Source organism: Protomyctophum parallelum (assembly GCF_964188405.1).
Source record: "Protomyctophum parallelum genome assembly, chromosome: 8".
NCBI lineage: Eukaryota > Metazoa > Chordata > Actinopteri > Myctophiformes > Myctophidae > Protomyctophum > Protomyctophum parallelum.
This window is the reverse complement of record NC_139703.1, coordinates 17,225,448-17,248,893: the sequence shown is the minus strand read 5'-3', so window position 1 is coordinate 17,248,893 and position 23,446 is coordinate 17,225,448. Positions and strand designations below refer to the sequence as shown.

The window sequence follows — 23,446 nt, the reverse complement described above, 5'->3', positions numbered from 1 at the left end:
TTAACCACCATATACATACACACACACACACACACACACACACACACACACACACACACACGATTGTTTGTGTCTGTAAATGTGTGTGTGTGTGTGTGTGTGTGTGTGTGTGTGTGTGTGTGTGTGTGTGTGTGTGTGTGTGCGTGCGCGTGTGTGTGTGCGTGTGTGTGTACGCCTGCATGTGCACGCATATCATTCAAGACAGACGGATACGTCTGTCTTGACAGCGAGCTGATCGACCAAAGGGAGGTGTCAGAGTTGCTGTGGTAACCATGGAGCCTGCGCTGGGCACATTGAGCAGCGGAGCGAACAACAATCTCCGTGGGTGCTGCATGGCGACCTTGGAGAGGCAGCGAGCTCCTCCATTGTGCTGTGGCTAAGAAGCTCTGAGCGTTATGCCTAAGGTCTAATTCATATACAGCACTTTGTCATTGCGGAGTCATCTATCTACTGTAACTATGAATGTACCAAACTCTCTCGTACGTGCGTGTGTACTGTACGTCTGGAATCCACGTAACTCGAGAACCGTTCGCCCCACCGACTTCAAATTCGACACACGCGTTCTGTTCCACACCCCCACAGGTGCAGTGCCCGGTGGACCCACAGTTGTCCAGGACCGCCACAAAAGACCTCTCTCTGCCCAGGCTCTGGACCTGATCTCCATTATGGAGCTGTCCTATGTTCTGACATCATTCTGACATCTGCATAGACTCCGTATTTTGGCATGCCTGACAATTTAAAGAACTCCATATATGGACATAAAAGGGACGTAGACATAATAACTGGGTGGTGGTCGTGTAGAACCGCCACAAAAGGCCTCTGCCTGGCCTCTACTTCACTACATTTTGGATACAAAACTCCACTACATTTATTTGAAAGCTTTAGTTATGCGTCACATACACATTTTGAACTTGCGATATTCTGCAATATAAGTACTTTTACTTTTAGTAATTTAAGTACATTTTGATTCCAATACTTTTGTACTTTTACTCAAGTACATTCTGAATACAGAACATTATTTGTAACGGAGTAGTTCTACATTGCAGTATTTATACTTTTACCTAAGTAAAACATTTGAGTATTTTTCCACCACTGACGGGCACCGCTCTAGTTGTATAACACACAGCATGATTTGCAGCTGAAAAGCATGACACAATCGTACAACATGGCAGGCGGAGAAACACCCACGAGCACCACGAGCCCCACCAACACAAACACCACGTGAAAGTAAACAGACCAAGAGAAAGCAAAATGAGCATTGAGTCATTTTGGAAAGCAAACAACTTCTTTTACCATAAAATGCTCTTGGCTCTATACTTTCACCTCACATCAGCAAAATGAGCCTCACTGAAACAAACAAGTTCCATTCCACCTCTTGCCCCAAATCCCATTTGTTGTTGCCAATTCATAAATATTTATGATATTTAAATGGTGATATAGCCATACATTTGTCTATGGACTGGATATACTGTACAACTGCGTATTGCTGTGGTGATGAATTAAGCGGAAGTAACAAATCTATGATTGGGTGGGAGAGGGTCATCACAGCTGTTACTATACTAGGAGGCTGACTCATGCATTCCAGTATGATTGGCTTTTGCTATTAGCCAAAGTAAACATTTTCCACATCTTGAGGAAAGAACAGAGGCTTACTTGTGAACAAGATGAATTTAAATGTTAATATCAACTCAAATGAAAGAAGTAAAACCCAACCAACCGAGACAGACTGCTTCATGCTTCAGTGACAAAGTGCTGTGACATGTCACACCAAAGAAGATAACATTTTCAAATTGAAAGAAAAGTCGTCAACGCGCGTCATCCTCTCTAAGATGAATAATTCACAGGCAGACAGGCCTGCCTGACGCCTGAGCATGTTAAGGTGGCCCAGGGCTAGACCCCACATGGCACATGTGACGAGGCCACAGAACCATGTTGGGGTGGCCCAGGGCTAGAGCCCACATGGCACATGTGACGAGGCCACAGAACCATGTTGGGGTGGCCCACGGCTAGACCCCACATGGCACATGTGTCGAGGCCACAGAACCATGTTGGGGTGGCCCACGGCTAGACCCCACATGGCACATGTGACGAGGCCACAGAACCATGTTAAGGTGGCCCAGGGCTAGAGCCCACATGGCACATGTGACGAGGCCACAGAACCATGTTGGGGTGGCCCAGGGCTAGACCCCACATGGCACAAGTGACGAGGCCACAGAACCATGTTGGGGTGGCCCACGGCTAGACCCCACATGGCACATGTGTCGAGGCCACAGAACCATGTTGGGGTGGCCCACGGCTAGACCCCACATGGCCCATGTGATGAGGCCACAGAACCATGTTAAGGTGGCCCAGGGCTAGACCCCACATGGCACATGTGACGAGGCCACAGAACCATGTTGGGGGGGGCCACGGCTAGACCCCACATGGCACATGTGACGAGGCCACAGAACCATGTTGGGGTAGCCCACATCTAGACCCCACAAGGCACATGTGACGAGGCCACAGAACCATGTTGGGGGGGGCCACGGCTAGACCCCACATGGCACATGTGACGAGGCCACAGAACCATGTTGGGGTGGCCCAGGGCTAGACCCCACATGGCACATGTGACGAGGCCACGGAACCACAATCAGGGGGGGTTGCCCCACTATACCAGTGTTGATTTCGTCGACTAATACTATGACGAAAAATGTCCGTCGACTACCTTTTTTTCCACTGACGAAGACTAAATGGAAACTAAATGAAAACCAAGCTGTGATGACTAAAACTAAGACGGAATACATTCACAATTTCGTCAACAAATAAAAACTACACTCAAATGTTAGGAAGGGACTAGTGGACAAGAGATCCAGTATATGTCATTTGACACTTGGTTTGAATGTGCTGCGACGCGTTGTGAGTTTGTAGATCTGCTATTTTCAGCAAGTGTCAAATCAGCCATTACGACGGCATCAAGGCTCGCCAAAACACATTTTAGTCGAATAAATCACTTGTAGATGTAGTCCTTATGATATTTAGTCGACTAAAACTAGACTAACACTAAGACATTCCAGGTGACTAAAATGTGGCTAAAACTAAAATCAAAATTTTCTGCCACGCATGCATGTTTCAAGATCAACCAGGCACTTGGGGACATTGCAAATTGTGACACTGTGGCAGTCATGGAAAAAATGCTTGGCCATGTAACAATTCTCGGGGGTGCTTTCGACATTGCATCAATAACGGCTATACTTTGCATTAAAAAAATCACACCTGTGTGAACTGAGCGGTGCAACTATACATTTATTGTTATAGTTACAGTACAGTACTGTACTGTGCTCTGATAACTGTGTAACGGAGCGGATACTATACAGACTAGCCTACAACATCTAATTTCCAGTTAACATCTCATCTAGGATGAATGAGTTTGTCTGCCGTGATAATGAATGCCATGCAATATAGGGTTAGAATTCTCATGTTGTAACATGTTGTTTTTGGCAGCAAATTTCTATTTTAGTCTAGTCAAAGAAATTAAACTTAATTTAGTTTTAGTCATATTTTAGTTACCTGGAATGTTTTTAGTTTTAGTCAACTAAATGTAATTTGTCATGGAAGCTCACAAGCTCACAAGTCACAACGCGTCGCAGCGCGACACGTTGTGAGCTTGTAGATCTGCTATTTTCAGCATGCAACCAAGTGTAAAATGACTTATACTAGATCCCTTGTCCACTAGTCCCTTCCTAACATTTTAGTCTTGTTTCTATTTGTTGACGAAATTTAGTTTTCGTCAGTGGAACAAGGTAGTCGACGAACATCTTTCGTCGAAAACAACACTGATGTATCCCTGTATGGGAAACGGGATGAACATAATGGCTGTGGATGGGCACGGTGCACAGGAGGGCATGAAGGCCTGCCCCCAAAAGCGCTTGGTAGCTAATGGGGGATTCACACTGAGTCCATCAGGCGCCCCACATTGGGCCTTGATTCTTTCGCACCCGCGAGTACACTGCATTCAACTGTATTCAATGCTTTCCCATTGCAGCGATCCGTATCCGAGTACACATGTCGTCAATCAATTGGTCCCTATGCGGTCCCGGGAACAGTTGGGTGATCCGCTCACGGGAACGGTAACGCAGCATTCACACTATACACATCTGCCAAGTGGCCCCGAGTGCGTATCCGGGAAACTTTTCTTTTCCGGGATGCTTTTACTCAAGTAAAACATTTTAGTATATCCTATACTTTTCCCACCACTGTATGGATGGATAAAAAAGGATGAAGTGATGGAGTGAGAGACTGAACGGAGTGGTTGATGGAGCAGGTTCATAGAGAGAAAGAAACAGCCAACATGGGCTTTCCGTATACCTCCGTGGAGACCCACTCCATCACCTGGACCAGCTGTCTTCATGCTTCTGTTCTCACTGTGAATTATGTTAGTGACCTGAGTCATACCAACGCCTTGCCCTGAAGCTGAAGCAAGAGAGGGGCCCGTTATTTATCCATGTGCACAGGCAGACACACGAAGACAGGTGCCCCGTTAGTTATCCATGTGCACAGGCAGACACACGAAGACAGGTGCCCCGTTAGTTATCCATGTGTACAGGCAGACACACGACCTCTCCAAGCAACTAAAAACTCGTGAATTGGATTTTGAAATGACGGCCTTTGCCAATGTAATTACTTTGAGCAATAAAAGCGTCCTTATAATGTGTTGGGGCTGATAGTACTCGGATGAGAGTAAAACATCTGTCTGAAATCTATGTTCTGTGGGTTCTTATTAACCCATTTAGGCCTGACGTTGAAATAAAAGAAAATGTCTTAAATGACAATTTTCTGATTTTCTTTTATGTGTCAGTGGTTCTCAATATTTCATGTCAAATATATGTAATAGGCCGCCGACCCCCATCTGAAAATATGTTGTTCCATGGACCACCCATGGAACAACATATTTGAGTTAAAAACGTAACAATATAGTATACCGGTATACAGATTCCAGGCACATTTTCACAATTTAAAAAAAATAGCAGATCTACAAGCTCGTAAAAGGGATTCCCATACAGAATGGGTTAAACACAAGTGCACTTGGAGAAAAAAGCAGGAGCCATCTGTTGTGTTATGCTGTGTTCTGATGATGCGGACATCTGGAACAGCCATGAAGGCGAGATATATATTTTTAATCGAGTGCCTCTGAATTATGGGTCTCTCAGGCGCTCATAAAACCACACAGACGTGCCTATGGCAGTCTATTACCAGCATTACTGCTTAGTTGACTAACATGGGCTTCAATCATCGGGAGAAAAAAAACCCTCACTATACCATCACTGTCTGAAGGCAAATTTGGGTAATGAGGTATGGGAGAAACAGTGGGAGGGAGACCCACTTCTCGCTGTGCTTCATGGATTGATGGAGTGTCGATCAATGAACTGCCTTTTCCATTGAGCCTGTCACTATTAAACCGCTCTGCATCGAGAGTGTCGCAGAGTGCTGAAAAACGCCGCTAAATGAATCAAAAGTCTTCATTAGCAGCATATTGGTCTCCCGAGACACTCCTTTAGTGTTCTATATATATTGATCGTTCTGTGTTAAGAGTGGAGCGAGTGGTGGAGGAGGGGCCATTTCAGACCAGAAGAGCATTCTGCCACCATATCTGGTTTATTAATAGGCCAGTTTGGTCGTAGTTGACCATGTCCTTGACCAAGACTTTGATAGTTGGATATAGCCTTTTTTCCTAATGCTGCACATCTCTTGTAAACTCTAGTAGGTAACCCTTTAATTTTGCAAGTCTATCCTTTTCAATAGCCATTGTGAAATCAAGTTGAATGTTCAGTTGTCAACCTCACCAACCGGAAAAGTTCAGATGGCCCTATAAAATTATATCCAATTATAATGATAGTGTGAGAGACAGGAATGTCAGGAAATAGTGATTCAGTGACAGAGGGGAGAGAGAGCATGAGAGATTGGTGGGGGGGAAGAGAGAGAGAGAGAGAGAGAGAGAGAGAGAGAGAGAGAGAGAGAGAGAGAGAGAGAGAGAGAGAGAGAGAGAGAGAGAGAGAGAGAGAGAGAGAGAGAGAGAGAGAGAGAGAGTGTCCTGGATTAGCTTCGACACCCAGAGGCATTTAGAAGAAAGAGACCCAGACCAGTGCAAAGGATTGTGCATAATTGATGGGCCTTCATTATGAGTATTAGGTCATGCAGAACTCCATGCATCAACATAAGAAATGAGTCCCAAGTCCCAACTCAATCATTGGACTTAATCAGGTCAAAAGACTGCATGAAAACAACCAACTATATGGATCCAAATCAATTTTGCGGGCTGTTGATTCTTAAACAGCATTCTGAATATCAAACGTCTGAAAATGAACTTCAACCATAGCTTCCCCGTGCTGTTGTGATCTACGCCACAGTGTATAGCTGTATAAAAACCAAAATCCGAAAATCAAACCAAAATCGAAAGCCAACTACTGGGGCTATATATCTTGTGCCAGTGCCACCCCTTCCCTTACCCCTTATCCCTAAACTTATTTGCGTTTTTTTTTTCGTTTTTTTTTCTTTTTACTATTTTTAAAAACATTTTCAAATTCTTCAACTAGCTGATCTACATTGACCCGTTGTGAGCTTGTAGATCGGCTATTTGAACTATTTCAAAAGGTTTTTCAAAATAGTAAAAAAAAAAATAGAGGCAAATAAGTTGCCTACTGTACACTATACTGTCTACTGTACATACTGTAGCCTTGTAACTTTGGAACTGTCCACACACTCACGGTGCTGAAGTTGCGCGGCCCGCAGAGCTCTCCTTGGTAGCGGCAGTACAGCAGCATCTCTTCCAACTGGTGTCCCAGCCTGTCCAGCAGCTGTCTCATGGAGGGCTGCGACTCCCGCGGCGGCGGGAGAAAGTGGTTGAAGTCTAAAATCCGAGAGAAGGGCGACCAGGGGTCGGGCTCGCTATTAGCCAGGACTGCGCTGCCACCAGTGCCGCCACCACCATCATCATCATTCCGGGGACTGGTCGGAGGAGCGAGCGCCTCGCGCGCAGCGGGAGAGACCTGCCAGTTCCTCCCCAGCAGTCCGAGCCACCTCCCCGCGCTGAAGATGTCCGTCTTCTTCATGCGCCGCGGCAGCAGCAGGTTCTGGTTGCAGATGGTCACGGCGGGGAACACGAGCCGCTTGGCGTACACCATGTGCGCCTTGGTGTGCACGGGCGACGAGAGCAGGTAGCGCACGCGGTTGGACGACCACGTGAAGAGGAGCGCCAGCGCGGCGAGGAACGCCAGCAGCCAGGCGACCCTGCGCGGGTAGGAGCCGCCGAGGAAGACGTGTCTCAGGCCGTGCACGGTGGTGTGCTTGAGGAACAGCCGGCCGGCGTCCGAGAGCCGGGAGGAGCCCGCCGCTCGACTTGACTTGGTGGTGGTGGAGGTGGATCCGGATGATTCGCACTGCTGGCACATTGTGGGGGGAATTGATGAATGCTCACAACATCCAACATCGGTCCCATGGATTGAAACGCCTCATGCGGTCTCCGAGGCTAATAGTCCCTGGATTGATCGCGATTCGTTTTCTACAGACGCCTGTGTGTCTGTGTCTGTAGGGCACTTCGTTTGGAGAGCTCGGATCATGAAGCGCATGCAGCGCACATCATAATCATCTGTGGAGTGTGTAGCGCGCTCTCTCCTCTGCTGTGTCCCTCTTCTTCTCTCCGCCACTGAGCAGCATTTGGAGTCTGTCTGCTGTCACGGATCGGCGGATCGAGGGGGAGTTGATAGTTTAATATCAGTCGCGGAGCGAACCCTATAATAAGCTTTGATATCAGCGGATCGCCAAGTTATGCTTATTAAAATGATTCTCCGTGCCGCGTTGTCCGCACGCACGCAGCAACAGGAGTCCTGCAGAGGATTACTTCACCAAATACCAATATTAGCCAATTTAAGCCACAGAACCACGCAGTTACACTACTGGTTATCTCTCTGTAAACTGACTGTATATAGCTCCGTCCCCCTCCTCCTCCTCGCTCTCTGAGTGTCTCCTTTCTGTCATGTCTTTGCTCATGTTGTCAGAGTCAGTAATTCCCTGAACCTCTCTGCGCTGTGTTTACTGAGTGAAAGCGTTGTTCTCTCAGTGGATGCCGCGCACACACACACACACACACACACACACACACACACACACACACACACACACACACACACACACACACACACACACACACACACACACACACACACACACACACACACACACACACACGCTTATGTTATTGCATGCAATTCATCTTTTTCATAAGTATAGCTCACACCATATTCCAGACCATTATGTTGCCAGTTGCATTCTAAATACCATATATGGTCCTATATAAGAGCATTTCCTGCATTCACCAGACGACTTTGACAGCAGCCAGACCTATAGCCTCCAGTGGTGGAAAATACTCAATTGTTTTAACCCATTTAGACCTCTAAATCCTGACAGTTTTCTGAGAAACCTGCATGTATGTCAGTGGTGCTGGTGCTCAACCTTTTTCATGTCATGGACCCCCAAAATTATATGTAATTGGCCGCTGAGCCCCATCTGAAAATATATTGTTCCAGGGACCCCCCAGAAGCAAAGATTTGAGTTAAAAACAAAAATAGCAGATTTACAAGCTCGTAGCGTGACACTCGGTGCCGTGCTATGAGCTGTAGATCTGCTATTTTTCAATAGCTATATATAATGCTTGAAACACCAAAAGGGGTTCCTGCCAAGAATGGGTCAATACTGCAATTTAGAAATGCTAAATGTACTTGACTAAAAGTGCTAAAGTATTGGCATCAAAATGTACTTAAAGTATAATATTAAAAGTAAAAGCAGTCATTATGCAGAATGTCTCATTTTCGTTTTCAAATTTATTTTGAAAATTGCAGTTCTACAAGCTCACAATGCATCGCAAAACTTTTGTAATTTGTAGATTTAGATTATGACAAAACATACATTAACCACTTCAGTCCTATACATTTCGGCCATTGGAAAATAGCCGATCTACAACCTCACAATGGGAAATATACTCCAGTAAAGTAAAAAATAAATCACACCTGTGTGAAGTGAGGGGCGCTCTTATCATCGTACAGCATCCTACATCATCTCATTCCGGCCATTCAGAATTTGCGTCCTCACCTTCGTCCTCAATGTTTGTGTTTACACGAACACTCAAAATTGTCCATTCATTGTCAATGGCATTTAATGTTATATAGCAGGGGTTTTCAACTGATTGTGAACCAGGGACCACCACCCTGACTTATAGAATCAACCTGGGGACCACTATTGTGTTGGGGATATGGGCTAAGATTAGTGCTTTTGTAAGTTAACACTTAAGTTGCTATGCATCCCATGTGTATACATCCCACTGTTTCTCAACTGTTGACTACTACTAGTAAAATGTCCTAATAATAATGACTCAACCAGACAATCCGGTGCACACCCCTTCTTGAGATTCTAACTCCCGTTTTCTGTTGAATTTCTTGAACTCCAACTTGTCAGTAAATGACTACCGGTACATGGATGGACTCATCATAGGTCACCAGGTCATTCAGTTCACGGTTTCTCAACTAGTTTTCTAGTTTTCTATAAACACGGTTTATTTTCTCAACGGAAAGAACATTTAAAGCAAATCAACAAATCCTACATTACTAAATGCATGGTCAGGGACCACATTCAATTGCTCCACGGACCACCTGTTGAAAACCCATGTTATATAGGACAAAATCTGGGTTATACATACACTAAAAGCTGGACATATAGGGCCTGATTCTTCAACGTGTTTCCGCTGATATATTGCCGTGACGCTGGCAGAAAGGCATTTACGTGGATTTCCCACATTAATTTGGAATTCATGGAAATGGCCGTGAACTTGACGCTGACTTTGGTTCTTCGGAAACTCCGCTAAATCCTCCGCCACCTCTTTAGGTGGCGGAGAAATTTGCGGAAGCATACACTTGCATATAGATTTATTCAGAAGGCTTTAGTCTTCATGCTGAATCAATAAATAGTCCCCAAATCTCAGATAAAATATGTAGGCATGTGCCCCCAACATATTGGTCGATCAGCACAAAAAATCAGCACAAAAAACGATATATATATATATATATATATATATATAAAAGCCGAGTGCACTTGTATGCCTAAATGCATGCATTATAGGCAAGTTAGCCTATAGAGTCCCATATACAGAAACTGCCCCGCAAGCCGACACCTTTTTATTTATTTATTAGGATATCATATTTATATCATGTGCGATTGGGGATGCTCACTCGGCAGACTTCTACTCGAAGTGCAACGGTTGTGAGCTTGTAGATCGGATCTCGCGGACTCGCGCTGCATGTTAAAAAACAAACTCACAGTTATAATAAGAACATAGGCTTATCTGCATTCTGCACTGTACGAATCCAACATAGTTTAGTGTAGACAGTAATGCCTGCAGTAGGCGGCGGCAGGCCTAATGAAATTGTTTTGTTACGGAGATCCTTAGTCAGTTGACTGTCGGTGTGTGTGTGTGTGTGTGTGTGTGTGTGTGTGTGGGGGGGGGGGGGTGCGTGTGTGTGTGTGTGTGTGTGTGTGTGTGTGTGTGTGTGTGTGTGTGTGGCGGAGGGCAGACAGCAGCGTACTGCCGATCCGATTCACATTGGAAAATGAATAGGGCTAATTAGCCCTATATAAAAAAATAGAAGACCAATATTAGCCTAATGAATGCAGCGTGTTTGAAAGTCGGCCAGTCATATCAGTTTTAAACCAGCTCACCTCCACTCGTGAACATGACGGACACACAGACAGAATTTATAATAATGTATATTGATATTGATCACATGGATGCCACACACAGAATAGTTTAACTCACTGGATAAACTCACTGGATTATAATTTCTTCAGACAAGAGGATCCCAGGCCTACGAGGTAGGCCTATAATATATTTACTTATGAATGTATGGGCTACTGTTCTTTATCGCGCAACAGTGTCGAGGGCCCATGCAGCCCCCCTCCCTCTCTCGTCTCTCTCTCTCTCTCTCGCTCTCTCTGAAAAGACGACTTTTGCATTGACATATCGATATTTTAAATATCGGATATGTTTTACCTCTGCAAAGGTGTGAGTGAACACCCGCCTTGGTCCCGAACTTAATTAAATAAATTATAATTATATTGCTTCAGCGGAGCACGCACCATTGTAAGCTTGGATATAGCAGTGACCGCGGCTGTGATCTCAGACAAACTGCTGTCTGCTGAGTCATGCTTGAAGCCTTTTATGGTCGATATGGGGCGTGGATCAATGCAGATGAGGTTGTCGGTTGCTTTTCCGATCACTTTGCACCCGCTGCTTTCAGTATGACATACACCTGCGATACGTCAGCGCACCTGTGGTACACACCACTCTCTGAATAACACGTCATCTCAACGTAGCTTGATCGGACGGATAAATACGATATCTGTTTCCGTCACCGTTACACTCTGGCGCATTTCGTTTTTGAAGAATCAGGACCATAGCCCCTCAAAAATCTCAAACATATTCATGTCAAGGATTGGCCGCCAACCGCGATCTGAAACTATGTTGTTCCAGGGACACCCCCAGAAGTAAAGATTAGAGTTAAAAACATTCACTCTGAAAGAATATATATTCAAAGATTTGCGCCGCGTTTTCACACATTTAAAAAAATAGCAGCTCATAGCGCGGCACTCGGTGAGCTATTTGAGCTTGCAGATCTGCTATTTTTCCATAGCTAAAGTATAACATAATGCTTAAAACACCAAAAGGGGTTCCCGCCCTGTAAATGTACTTTATACACATCACTGGTGTCCACCATCATTGTATACATACCCCTGACTCAGCATATCCCTGCATGTGAGAACCATAGACTGTAGACATTAGAAATGAGACTTTAAACTAGTGACTGGAAGCAGAAAGTATTCATGACCATGTTTATTAAGGTAATACAGTCTAGGTGAAGTTGGGCCCAAATACATGGACTTCTATGGGGCTATGGGTTTTTTTTTTGGGTCCAGTGACAGCGCCACAACAGGCCATTATATGAACTTTCAGGAGTTGCAGGCTTCACAAAATATCTGTCTGACTGCCCCCCTGGTGAGAACCCTTTAATGGCACATAATGAGAGGCATGATGACAATTAAAACTCCCCTAGCTCAGTCCCCATGCTAAATTAATGCAAATAATGCAGCATGTTAGGAGGCATCGGGGGAAAAAGCATACCGTAACTCAGCTCTTAATGGCTCCTTTAGGCCTGAGCTGTCCCAGTGCATGCATTCAAAACCAGGCTATATAGAGGCACCATCACCAAAGCATTTCCCAAGGCAGGACGGGAACCCCTTTTGGTGTTTTAAGCATAATACTTTAGCTATTGAAATATAGCAGATCTACAGTATGCAAGCTCATAGCGCAGCACCGAGTGCCGTGCTATGAGCTTGTATAGATCTGCTATTTAAAAGAAAATCGTTCTAACTCAATGTTTTGCTTCTGGGGGAGGGGGTCTCTGGAACAACACATTTTCAGATGCAGGGTCTGCGGCCAAATACATACCATTCTGGCCTTTCCGAGGCTCCTTGTCATGAAAAAGTTTGAGAACTACTGATATAGAAACAGAAAACTGTCATGATTTGGAAGACATTTTGTAGAATCCGTTGTCAGGTCAAAATGGATTAGGCCCGAGCTGTCCCAGTGATGATAACAGACACATGCATTTCATGCATTCAAAACCAGGCGGCTATATACAGTATACAGGCCTATAAGTGCACCATCACCACAGCATCGCGTGAGGCAACATCCCTAGCTACCGTAGCTCCCTTGGGGGATGCTGGTTATAACTTAAGTGCAGGTTCATGTTTGGATGGCTGTCATCACACACTGCTCTTATCCAATAGCATTATAGGCTGATCCTATATGGTGGAAAGTAGCTAATGTCTACTCAAGTGCTATATATGCTTAGACTTTAGAATAGAATAGATTTTGAGGTATAGTTTTACCTTGAGTACTGGTATTTCATTTTTGAGGGGCACTAGCCCCTCCTATATATTCAGCTATTAGTGTATATTTTCATCTTACACAAACATTACATTCCCATTCTACGTCATATGTGGACGAGCAAATCTTTTTTTTTGTCCTATGAATGGAGAATGTACGTCATAGATGTCTGAGCAAATAGACATGTTACGTCATAATGATGTAAGAGCACCCCTCACTTCACATGGGTGTGATTGCTTCCCTGGCTTATGGAAGAGGACCTTCTGTCACACTGTGTACCGTGCGTGCATGCATGCGTGTGTGTGTGCGTGCGTCAGACAGACAGGTTGAGTGTGTGAGTGAGTTTGTGCTGGAGACAGATTGGCTGAGTTAAGAAGTCTGTGTGAATGCATGTAAGAGAAATATTAGGAAAAATAGCAGATCTAGTCTCGTAAAGAGACTGTATCACAACATCATAAATACTGTTTTCTAGGCGTGTATACGGAATTGCAATTCCGTGAAATTTCACCATGTTTGGGTGAGACCGGGTATACAGTATAGGTAAACTACATTATCTGGATTATGCTGCATACTTTGCAGTACTATTCATTGTCCAGGCGGAACCACTGACAGTTATGGTCTCCAATGAAGTTTCAGTCCACAAAATAAAAGTCCACAGTGCAGAGTTAACTGTGAGAATGTAAAAAATTGCCCCATTGTCCAGTGATCCAAAAAGGGGTCAATTTGCACATTATTGGAGTACTGTGGATTTTACTGTGTTATAGCGACTGTAGTGAGTCAAGCCCTGCCAACCACAGCAAAAAGGCGCAGGCAGGAAATGGAAGATGTAATCATTTTTTTTCTCCAATCTTTTCCATTCACTGCTTTTACTGGGACGTCCACTCTAGCTTCCCGGTGCATTTCCATTAATTTCCATGTTGACCACATTGCATCTTGGATTGTTGCTGCATGGTAATTGCCCCCTTATCCTACAAGGCATTCTAGGGTTTTATTCACCTCGTCTGATAATCACTAGACATGCTTTGATGTACGGGAGCGCTGTTTGGTGGTGGAACTTCAAGGAGGCGCCATGCATCCATCGTCAACATACATTCACGTCGCGACTTGTCAGATAGTAATCGCCATCTTCATTTCATACAGGTGTGTGTCCTGCGTGGAACAACATTATGCACTTTAGGAGAAAGATGGAGTGATGGATATACAAAAGTGAGAGAAAATACAATTGTCTTTGTTCAGTTAAAGAAAGAAATGCAGGCGTGCTTCCTCTAGAAACTGCCCTTGGTTGATGCAGTGGGTGCTAAATGGTAAATGGTGCATTTGTTAAGCACTTTACATAGTTTGTGCATTACATTCACCCATTCACACACACATTCATACACTGATGGCGGCGGAAACCATGCAAGGAACCAACAAGCACATCAGGAGCAATTAGGGGTTCAGTGTCTTGCTCAAGGACACCTCGACACCAACTCTGGGGGAGCCCGGGTTTGAACTGGCAACCTTGCGGTCGCCGGTTACCATCCAGCCACTCTACCCCTGAGCCACCACCGTGCTCCGATTTAAATATAACTTAGCCTGAGCTAACGTGTTAGGTTTCTGGTCTAGAGGGGCGGGTCTAGGCTCAGATTTGCGCACGCCCTGATTGGATCTCATCGATCTGTCTGTCACCCCCGGCCCCTCCTATCCCCCCTAGTGCAGCGCTACGTCACATCATTTGGAGCGACGCCCACCCGGAAGGGTTGACTCCCACTTTTAGACCAGAGCGGCCATTGCGTTCCTCCAGGCTTTCAATTTTTGCACCAACAAAAATGAAAGCCTGGTACCGAGGCTAAATATAACTCAACTCATAAACCAACAAAGTGGAAAACGTGGCACATAAAAGATGCAAGACTGCCTCAGAGTGCCGCCTTTTCCACTTTGTTGTTTTATGAGTTCTCTTTGTTCTGTTGTCTGTGTGTGTGTGTGTGTGTGTGTGTGTGTGTGTGTGTGTGTGTGTGTGTGTGTGTGTGTGTGCGTGCGCGTGCAAGTGTGTGTCAGGAAAGCCAAAGTTATAGTCACAGAACAAAAAGTTTGCCTATGAAGTTTGGACGTGTTCGGAGATCATTGCTGATATATTTTTACATTTCCGTGTTTCACGGTACTTATTTGGCGCCCAATACTCTCTACGCCTCTAGATCTCTCATCAAGTCACAGACACGCCGCCGGAGGAGTCGGTCGTTTCGACAAGCTAATCCGTCCCAGGGATGGGATAATGATGTACTCGCCTGACAGGGAAAACAAATAAACATTGCTACACCACCACCACAAGGACGACAACGATGATGGAATAACACGCCCCTCGGAAACGCTGTATAAAGACACTCACTAATGACCATTATGAGAATGACTCGTTAATGACTCGTTAAGGGGCCTTGGGCCAGAGCTCTGTGATCACGCAGCATGAAGCACTCTGCATGGGTGAAAACACTTGGTGTGGAAATAGAGAGGGTTTCTAAAAGACACCCAGAGGTGACTAATGGAGCAGGAAAAGGGGAAGACAAATCGCTCCCTCTCTGATTCATTCACAGAGGGCCATAAAACAGATTTCCTATATAAAAATAAAATAAAAGCTGTTTCCAGTGTTGGGTATAAACATGGTGAGTTAATTGGATTTGGACTCTCACAGCAGAACATGGTTTATATCAGTGCTTCTCAAAGTGGGGTCCGGGGACCCCTAGGGGTCCTTGAGGGGGTTCCAGGGGGTCCCCAGCTAATGATAGTGAGGAACCAAATGCACCCCTAAGGGGACTGTAACTCAGTGAGTGTACACATGGAACCAAATGGACCCGTTTGTGCACTCTCAGAGTTAAATTAACATTGATTTTACAATATAAATTGGGGTACCAGAGACATGAATTCCATTAAATGGGGATCCGTAGCCTGCCCTGGATATAATGCATGTCAAACTGGGGGTCCTTGAAATTGAAATGGTCACTGCTAGAGCCGGAAAAATCTTCTTTCATGGGGGTTCTTGGCATATCTTTTCAAATGGGGGTCCGCGCACTGTCAATTTGGGGCTCCATGACATGAAAACGTTGGTTTGGGAACAACTATGATGACTGGATTGTTATTCCTGTAAAGACAAAGAGAGTTGAAACTTTGTATTGAAAGAGACAGCCGCCCCGAAGCTAAATATGATCCTTGTCAGTTCGGTTCAGTTTTGATTAAGTGATGGAGACATCAACGCCCAAGGAACAAGGATCCAGACTAGAAGAGACATATCCTGAAATGGAAAGATCAACTTCCTTTCTGTCTGCCCACACTGCGATGAAACTAACCTGTAAAAGCTGCGGCAAACATGACGAATCGTTTCTGTTACCATCGTGTGGTGTGACTGCATTAGTGGCAACTATTGTGGATAATATTTCATATACTTAACTTGTGTGCTGGCTTTAAGTAAGATGTTCATATTCACAAAGGCATGTATATACTACAGCACATACAACAATATGAATTGTGTACTGCATGTTATATCCTTTATGAGTTGTTTTGTCAAGGAGACATGGATAAAATAACAGTATTTTATGCAGTACATCTTTTGCCTGGAGCTAAAAACCAACTAATTTGCACACTGCTGCCCTTACAGTGTGCCTGTCATTATTTGAGATGTGTGTACAAATTATCAAAAATATATGAATTACAATGAGTGAGATTAATTAAAAAATTAGTCAATACAAATGCTAATCTCTCATTAGAGCTTAATTCTTTCTTTGCTTCTTGTTGGGTTACTCTTATGTTCCTTGTTATTTTGTTACATTGAAGGCTACAGCACCTTAATTGTAACATTGTTTCGAAAGGTACTTTATGAATAAAATGTACTTATTTACTTACTAAAAGGGAGAGAAAAGAGAATCCCCACAATGGAAGGTCTCTCCTCTGGCGGTGAAACTTAAATAAATTGTCCTGGGGGGGAAGAAGGCTGGATTTATCTGCTTCCACGATGGAGGCTGATGGTTTGTTTGGCAGAGCTGAGGGGTGTCGAGGCCCAGCACATTTAATCAAACTGCCAGTCCAGAGCCCTCGACTGGGGCGGGGTGGAACCTTGCCTTGTGGAGAGTCAAACTTTGGGGCCAGTACCGCCCTGTTTACTTCCATATAATCTGTTTGTCTTCATCCATCTACCTGGCCGTGAAATGGCTTTTAATCCATCTTTGTTTCTCTCTCCCTCCCTCCTCTCTCTGCTGCCAGCCAGCTTTCCTCAGTTAATACTAAATGGCTGTATGTTCTTTCTATCCCTGTTTCTCTCTCCATCATTCTTTCTCTCTCTCATGCAGCTACTCCCTGATTTCTTTCCATCCATCTCTCTGTGCTCGGGCTCTCTCTCTCTCTCTCTCTGTCTCTCTCTCTTTCCAGCACTTAACCAAGTTCTCTCTCTCAATCTATTTACCTGTCTGTTACTGACTGTACACGCACGCACGCACACACGCACGCGCTGCACGCCTTACTCTGCTTGTCAGCATGTACTGAACAAAGTGTCTCTCCTCTCCAGGACAACACACCGTGCACTCTCGGTCGTGTTCCCCATTCTGAATTGTTTCTCATCTCACATCAGCACACCCTCCGTTATGTTCCCCCGTTCTCAATCGTTCCTCATCATAAATTCAGTGTTGACCACATTGCATCAGTACTTCTGTACTATAGAGGTATACTGGGTATCTCTAACAGTACTTCTGTACTATAGAGGTATACTGGGTATCTCTCTATCAGTACTTCTGTACTATAGAGGTATACTGGGTATATCTCTAACAGTACTTCTGTACTATAGAGCAGGGCTTTTCAACAGGTGGTCCGTGGACCACTGGTGGTCCCTGGAAGTATTGCATGTGGTCCCTGACCATTCATTTAGTAATGTAGGATTTGTTGATTTTTTTTTAAATGTCTTTCCACTAGTTGAGAAACAGTGAACTGAATGACCCGGTGACCTATGATGACCGTCCCTGTAGTCATTTACTGACAAATTGGAGGTCAAGAAATTCAACAGAAATTAGAATCTCAATAAAGGGGAAGTGCACCGGATTGTCTGGTTGAGTCATTATTATTAGGACATTTTACCAGTAGTAGTCAACGGTTGAGAAACAGTGGGATGTATACACATGGGATGCATAGCAAGTGTTAACTTACAAAAGCACTAATCTTAGCCCATATCCCCAACACAATAGTGGTCCCCAGGTTGATTCTAAGTCAGGGAGGTGGTCCCTGGTTCACAATCAGTTGAAAACCCCTGCTATAGAGGTATACTGGGTATCTCTCTAACAGTACTTCTGTACTATAGAGGTATACTGGGTATCTCTCTATTATGTCCAGGTTTCCATCCTTTCTCTCCATCGCTGCACTCGGTCTCGATATCTGCTCTGTAAAATACCAAAATCAGAATATTTTAACTGAGAGGGTATACAAAATGTGCCCATATGGTTTAAGTTCAATTAACACTGAAGGGTTGGAGCCAGCCTGCCCACCTGCCCGAATGCCCACCGGCCCGCCCGCCAGCCTGCCTGCCTGCTATTTGGGGGGTCGCTTTGGGGCGAATGAAAAATGGGGAGAGAAGTGAAGTGAAGGAGGGAGCATGAGGGAAGGAGGCAGGAGTCAGTGCCCAGCGTGCCGCTGTGGGAGCTGACAGAGAGGCAGGTGGTGATTTACGGAGACAATTTCAAAGATAATTGTGTACATGATGTGCCGTTAGGGACGTACGTGTCACAAGGCTTATTTTTCCAATAGTTCCTCAATCTCCCATGAGGCTAGAAAGGTGAATTAACCCAACACACGTCAGGCCAGTGCTGCGAGGTTCACCCGAGAAACAAGTGCCTGTTAATCCATTCTGGGCGGGAACGCATCTGTATCGCCTTAGCTTTTAACCACTTTCAACTATTATTTAAAACCTTAGCTGTTGAAAAATAGCAGATCTACAAGCTCATAGCGCGGCACCGAGTGACGTGCTATGAGCTTGTAGATCTGCTATTTTTGAAAAATGTTGAAAATGTGCCACAAATCTTTGAATATATATTCTTTCACAGTGAATGTTTTTAACTCATACTGATACTGTATATTTGCTTCTGTTGAGATGGGGGTCTGCGGCCAAAAATATATCATTCTGGGGCCCTTTGACATTAAATAGTTTGAGAAGCACTGATATAGAAACATATAGTTTATCAGAAAACTGTCGTGATTTAGAAGACATTATAGAATCTGGTCTGGGGTCTAAATGGGTTAAAGAAACATACCAGTGTCAATGTCATCGTCTATTGAAAGATTTGATTGTCATTGTTACCAGTGGTGCAGGAAAAAGTACTCAATGTTTTACTTCAGTAAAAGTATCAATACTGCAATTACAAGTAAATGTCCTTGAGTAAAAGTACAAAGGTATTGGCATCAGAATGTATACCAAAGGCTACTCACTTATGTAGAATGTCCCATTTCAAGTTTCTAAGTACAGTACATAGTACTTACAAACTTACTTGGTTACCGGTACTTGGTTACTTTACACACCCCTGGAAGGAAGTGCCTGTTAGAGAAACATGCCATTCTGTCCATGTCATCGTCTTTTGAGAGATGTGATTGTCACTCTGTCCACCTCGTCATGGTCAAGGCACATAATGGCCTCGGACCAGACAGAGGCGTTCTGCTCGAGGTCTCTCACTGGCTGTTGAGGAGTTTATCCTTGCCGCTGTGACCAAAACCTTGCTCAGGGGGTAAACGTTAGGTATCTGCTCTTGTAAAGTGTCTTGAGACAGCGTGTTATTTTTGCACTCTAATAAATATGTGCATTTACATCAACGTCTTTATTTATTGTATTAGATTTTCGGGCCGCTACGTGGCCCTCACCTCTAAACACTGCTGATCCGACCGATATGTGTCTGAGTCATAATTATATCAGTGGGCTTTGTCAGGGTACCTGTTTTACCTGTCTGTCTGTGTCCCCTTTGTGCTCATACAGTATACAGTATGTCCCTTTTATGGCCATATATGGAGATCCCTGATCATAGTGACGAGGCTGTGGTCCTGCCTATATATGGCCGTATCACGTTTGTTTTTGGTTATGTCTAAGTCATTGCAATACCCAATAACCCATTCGGTTACCCAAATAGTCAATATTGACTAAACCTCATTGCAATGATGACTGAACTTTGACAAAAAAATCAATAACCACGCTTTGGTGTATTTCATTATCATTCTCAGGAAATATTCCAGTTTTAATTGAATTCCTTGAAAATCAAACATTTGCTGTGGAAAATGTTCGACATTCATGTTAAGTTGGCTATACCATGAGTGACCACTGATACGGTCCTTTAAAGTAGCTATAAGCAATAATATGTCAAAAGTTTAATGTCCTTTTTATTTTTATTTTTTTGATATTCAGACAGCCAGCAATGAGTAAAACGTGTCTCTGTGACACATCTAGGGGCCACAATCTGCACAAAAAATGTTTTAGAAGCTTTGTTATTGGTCGGGGGGAAAAAAAACCAACCAATCCTGAAGTAGACAGGCAAATCGACCAATGACAAAGCTTCCACCCTGGGCAAGACCTACGCTGAAAAGACTATCAGCTGAAATTGCGGGATTTTGGCGGAAGTATTGCCCAAGGAAATGACGTTGATGCTTTAGAAATCCGTTTACATTCTCCGTGGATGAAAAAAATGTTGTGAACTTGTGATTGGTCGGGAAAATATCGTATCCGGGGGAAATACATTTGACGGATGTTCCAGATGGCAAAAATGTTGGGGAGTGTTTTACCCATTGCTGGCTGTCTTCTGAATACCCAAAAGTCTTTACATTTTTGACATATTATTGCTTATAGCAGCTGTATAGTTTCTTTGCATTTAACAGTGCTAATGATAATCCGTTTCAAGACCACATATGAGGCCCCCATGTATACCTATGACATCATTATTCTGTTGATACAGCTGTATTGATACAAATAGTTTTGACTGTTTCAATATTGCGCGCATTTACGCTGCAGGAACACCACCTCTCCTCATCCTGTCGTCCCTTCACTTGTGTCTCCCCTTTACCTCCCAATGCTGACCTACGTACATTTCACTGCATTTTAAAGATGCTACTTTTTTAAATATGTATGTGACAAATAAAGATTGATTGTTTGATTGATTGATTGATTGATTGATTGATTGAATGCCACACATTTTACCCAGGTTGGGAGAGAGTAAGGCAGCGAGTTATTATTTATTATTTATCCCCCATAGTGACCCTAACTACTTGTCCTTGTATACTTGGCAATGACAAACTACTATTACCAAACTATGCACTTTTCAAATTTGCAAAGTGGATTTTTTTTAGTTGAGTACTAAAACAAACTGGACATCTTACATTTGGAATCAGTTCAACAGGCATACTTGTATTAGTGTTATAATAATTTGTAATAACCTAATTGTGTGCTAAGTATTGTAGATGTTGCTAAAAACATCATTTATTCAGAAATCCTAATCCTAATATTACATATATTATAAATGGTGTGAATATACAAAACACTGTAATACCCCTCAAGTACGCTAAACTGTTATGCTAACATTACTGCAGTGGTGGCAGTGGCTCAGGGGTAGAGTGGCCAGTAGAGCAGCTGGATGGGAACCATGAGGTTATCAGTTCGATCCTGGGCTCCCCCAGAATCATTGTCAGTGTCCTTTTTTTTCTTAGACAGGAAAGAGGGAGAGAGAGAGAAGGGGAGAGAGAGGCAAGGTCGTCATGAACGGGACTCGAACAGTCCAGAGACTATATGTGGCATGCGCCTGGACCACTAGGCCAGCGGGCGCGTGTCGAAGTGTCCTTGAGCAAGACGCTGAACCCCAAATTGCTCCCGATGTGCAGGTTGGTGCCTTGCATGGTTTCCTCCGCCATCGGTGTATATGAATGTCATGTGATAAACAAAAATGTAATGCTGTGTTCAAAAGATTAAGCCTAAATCAGAATTTGCTGTCAAAATTAAGACTAAAGGGCAGTAAAGGCCAATTCATACTTCAATTATAGGTGATAAGGTGAACACCGAAACGATGGTTAGTATAAACAAAAGAGAGGGGTTTGAGTTGCTTTACCACCACGGCATAACGACATTGTTGTCGCCTTATCACCTAAAACTGGAAATAGGACTAAAACTGAAATGGCGTGTTATTAAAAAAGACTACGACTAGATTTGAATGTAACTGAATTTGCTGTCAAAATGATCACTGGTCGGTCCTGTGTGTGTGTGTGTGTGTGTGTGTGTGTGTGTGCATGGGTGAATGGGTGAATGTAATGCACAATCTGTGTAAAACGCCTTGGATAAAGTTGCTATATAAATGCACCATTTTCTATTTACTGCACTAATCTCAAAATGGACTTAAAAGCCATATAGCTTAAGTGTCAGCTTAACGGGTCAGGTTCATATTTATTTATGATCATCCTTGGCATGATAAGAGGGTAGCCCGTCACAGTTCAGTTCAGCAGAAAAGAAAGTCCCTGAGTTTCACGCAGATGGGCGTTGCATACCAATAGGGTGGGTATCAGTACATCTTTTTAGAAATTGCACATAACGTACAGTATAGTGCAATTTCCTGTGTGTGTACTGTAAATAAAAACGACATTAGCCAATAACGTCGGTATCTCGCCATAGTACAAGAGGAAACAAGGGTAGTGCATTTTCAGAAGATATAAACAAATTCATCTAAGCCTAAGGCACCACACCGCCCTCGAATGAAACATCTGGTTATCAGGGATGGTGGAGGGGACACGCACGCAGGGATTCCAACCCAAGTAACCGCCAACTCCGTTGAGTTGACAAAGCATGGCAACAGGAATAAAGGTCAAATGATTTCATGGTTGCAGGTCAATTTTGAGGAAGTAAGTAAGTATGAGCCATGAGGCCCATGGGGCAGAAGCCTATCTCCTATTTCTGTAGCATGAGGGAGCTTTGATGTACAAGTACAACCCCTGGACATGACACTAGTATGTCTAGGACTTACGCCCAATCCAACCCTTGATGCTGAGTGTCAAGCAGGGAGTCTTTGGTATATGACCAGGCCAGGTATCGAACCCCCGACCTCCCAGTCTCAGGGCGGACACTCCAACCCAGCATTCCTTTTCGGGTTTATGATCCGAACGGGAGCAGATGATATCGCTACGTCATGTTGTAGTATTGTTTTGTAGTCGACAATCATCCGGAACTTCCTTTTCCCTCAAACCGATTTTTCTCAATAATAGCTGCAGGCTACGAGAGCTTTTATTGTTATTCTTCCGGTTTGAGGGAAAAGGAGGTTCCGATTGATTGTTCCTGCCTGATGACTACAAAACAATACTACAACATGACGTAGCGATATCATCCGTTCCAGAGTGGGTCACACAGCAATTTTGTAACACAGACCAGGCTTTCCTCCGAGGTGGAAAGCCTGGTGACGCGAGGTTATAAGGCCACTGAGCTGGTCCCAATTTTGAGGAAGTGGATACTTTTTTGACGAG

At 44.1% G+C, this 23,446-nt stretch overlaps 1 protein-coding gene across 3 annotated transcripts in view; it reads right to left on the bottom strand.

Annotated features, from left to right (window-relative positions):
• asic1b (acid-sensing (proton-gated) ion channel 1b) overlaps positions 1–23,446 on the bottom strand; it is a gene marked incomplete at its 5' end in the record, with an annotated part of 273,931 nt that overhangs the window by 43,362 nt on the left and 207,123 nt on the right. Inside the window, one exon of one of the 3 annotated variants that reach the window (XM_083771996.1) lies at positions 6,741–6,858. The exons of the other annotated variants lie outside the window; for them this stretch is intronic. Coding sequence (XP_083628122.1) covers positions 6,741–6,839 — 99 coding nt within the window. Of the gene's footprint in view, positions 1–6,740; positions 6,859–23,446 lie in introns of those variants that run through there. 3 annotated transcript variants of the gene reach the window in all.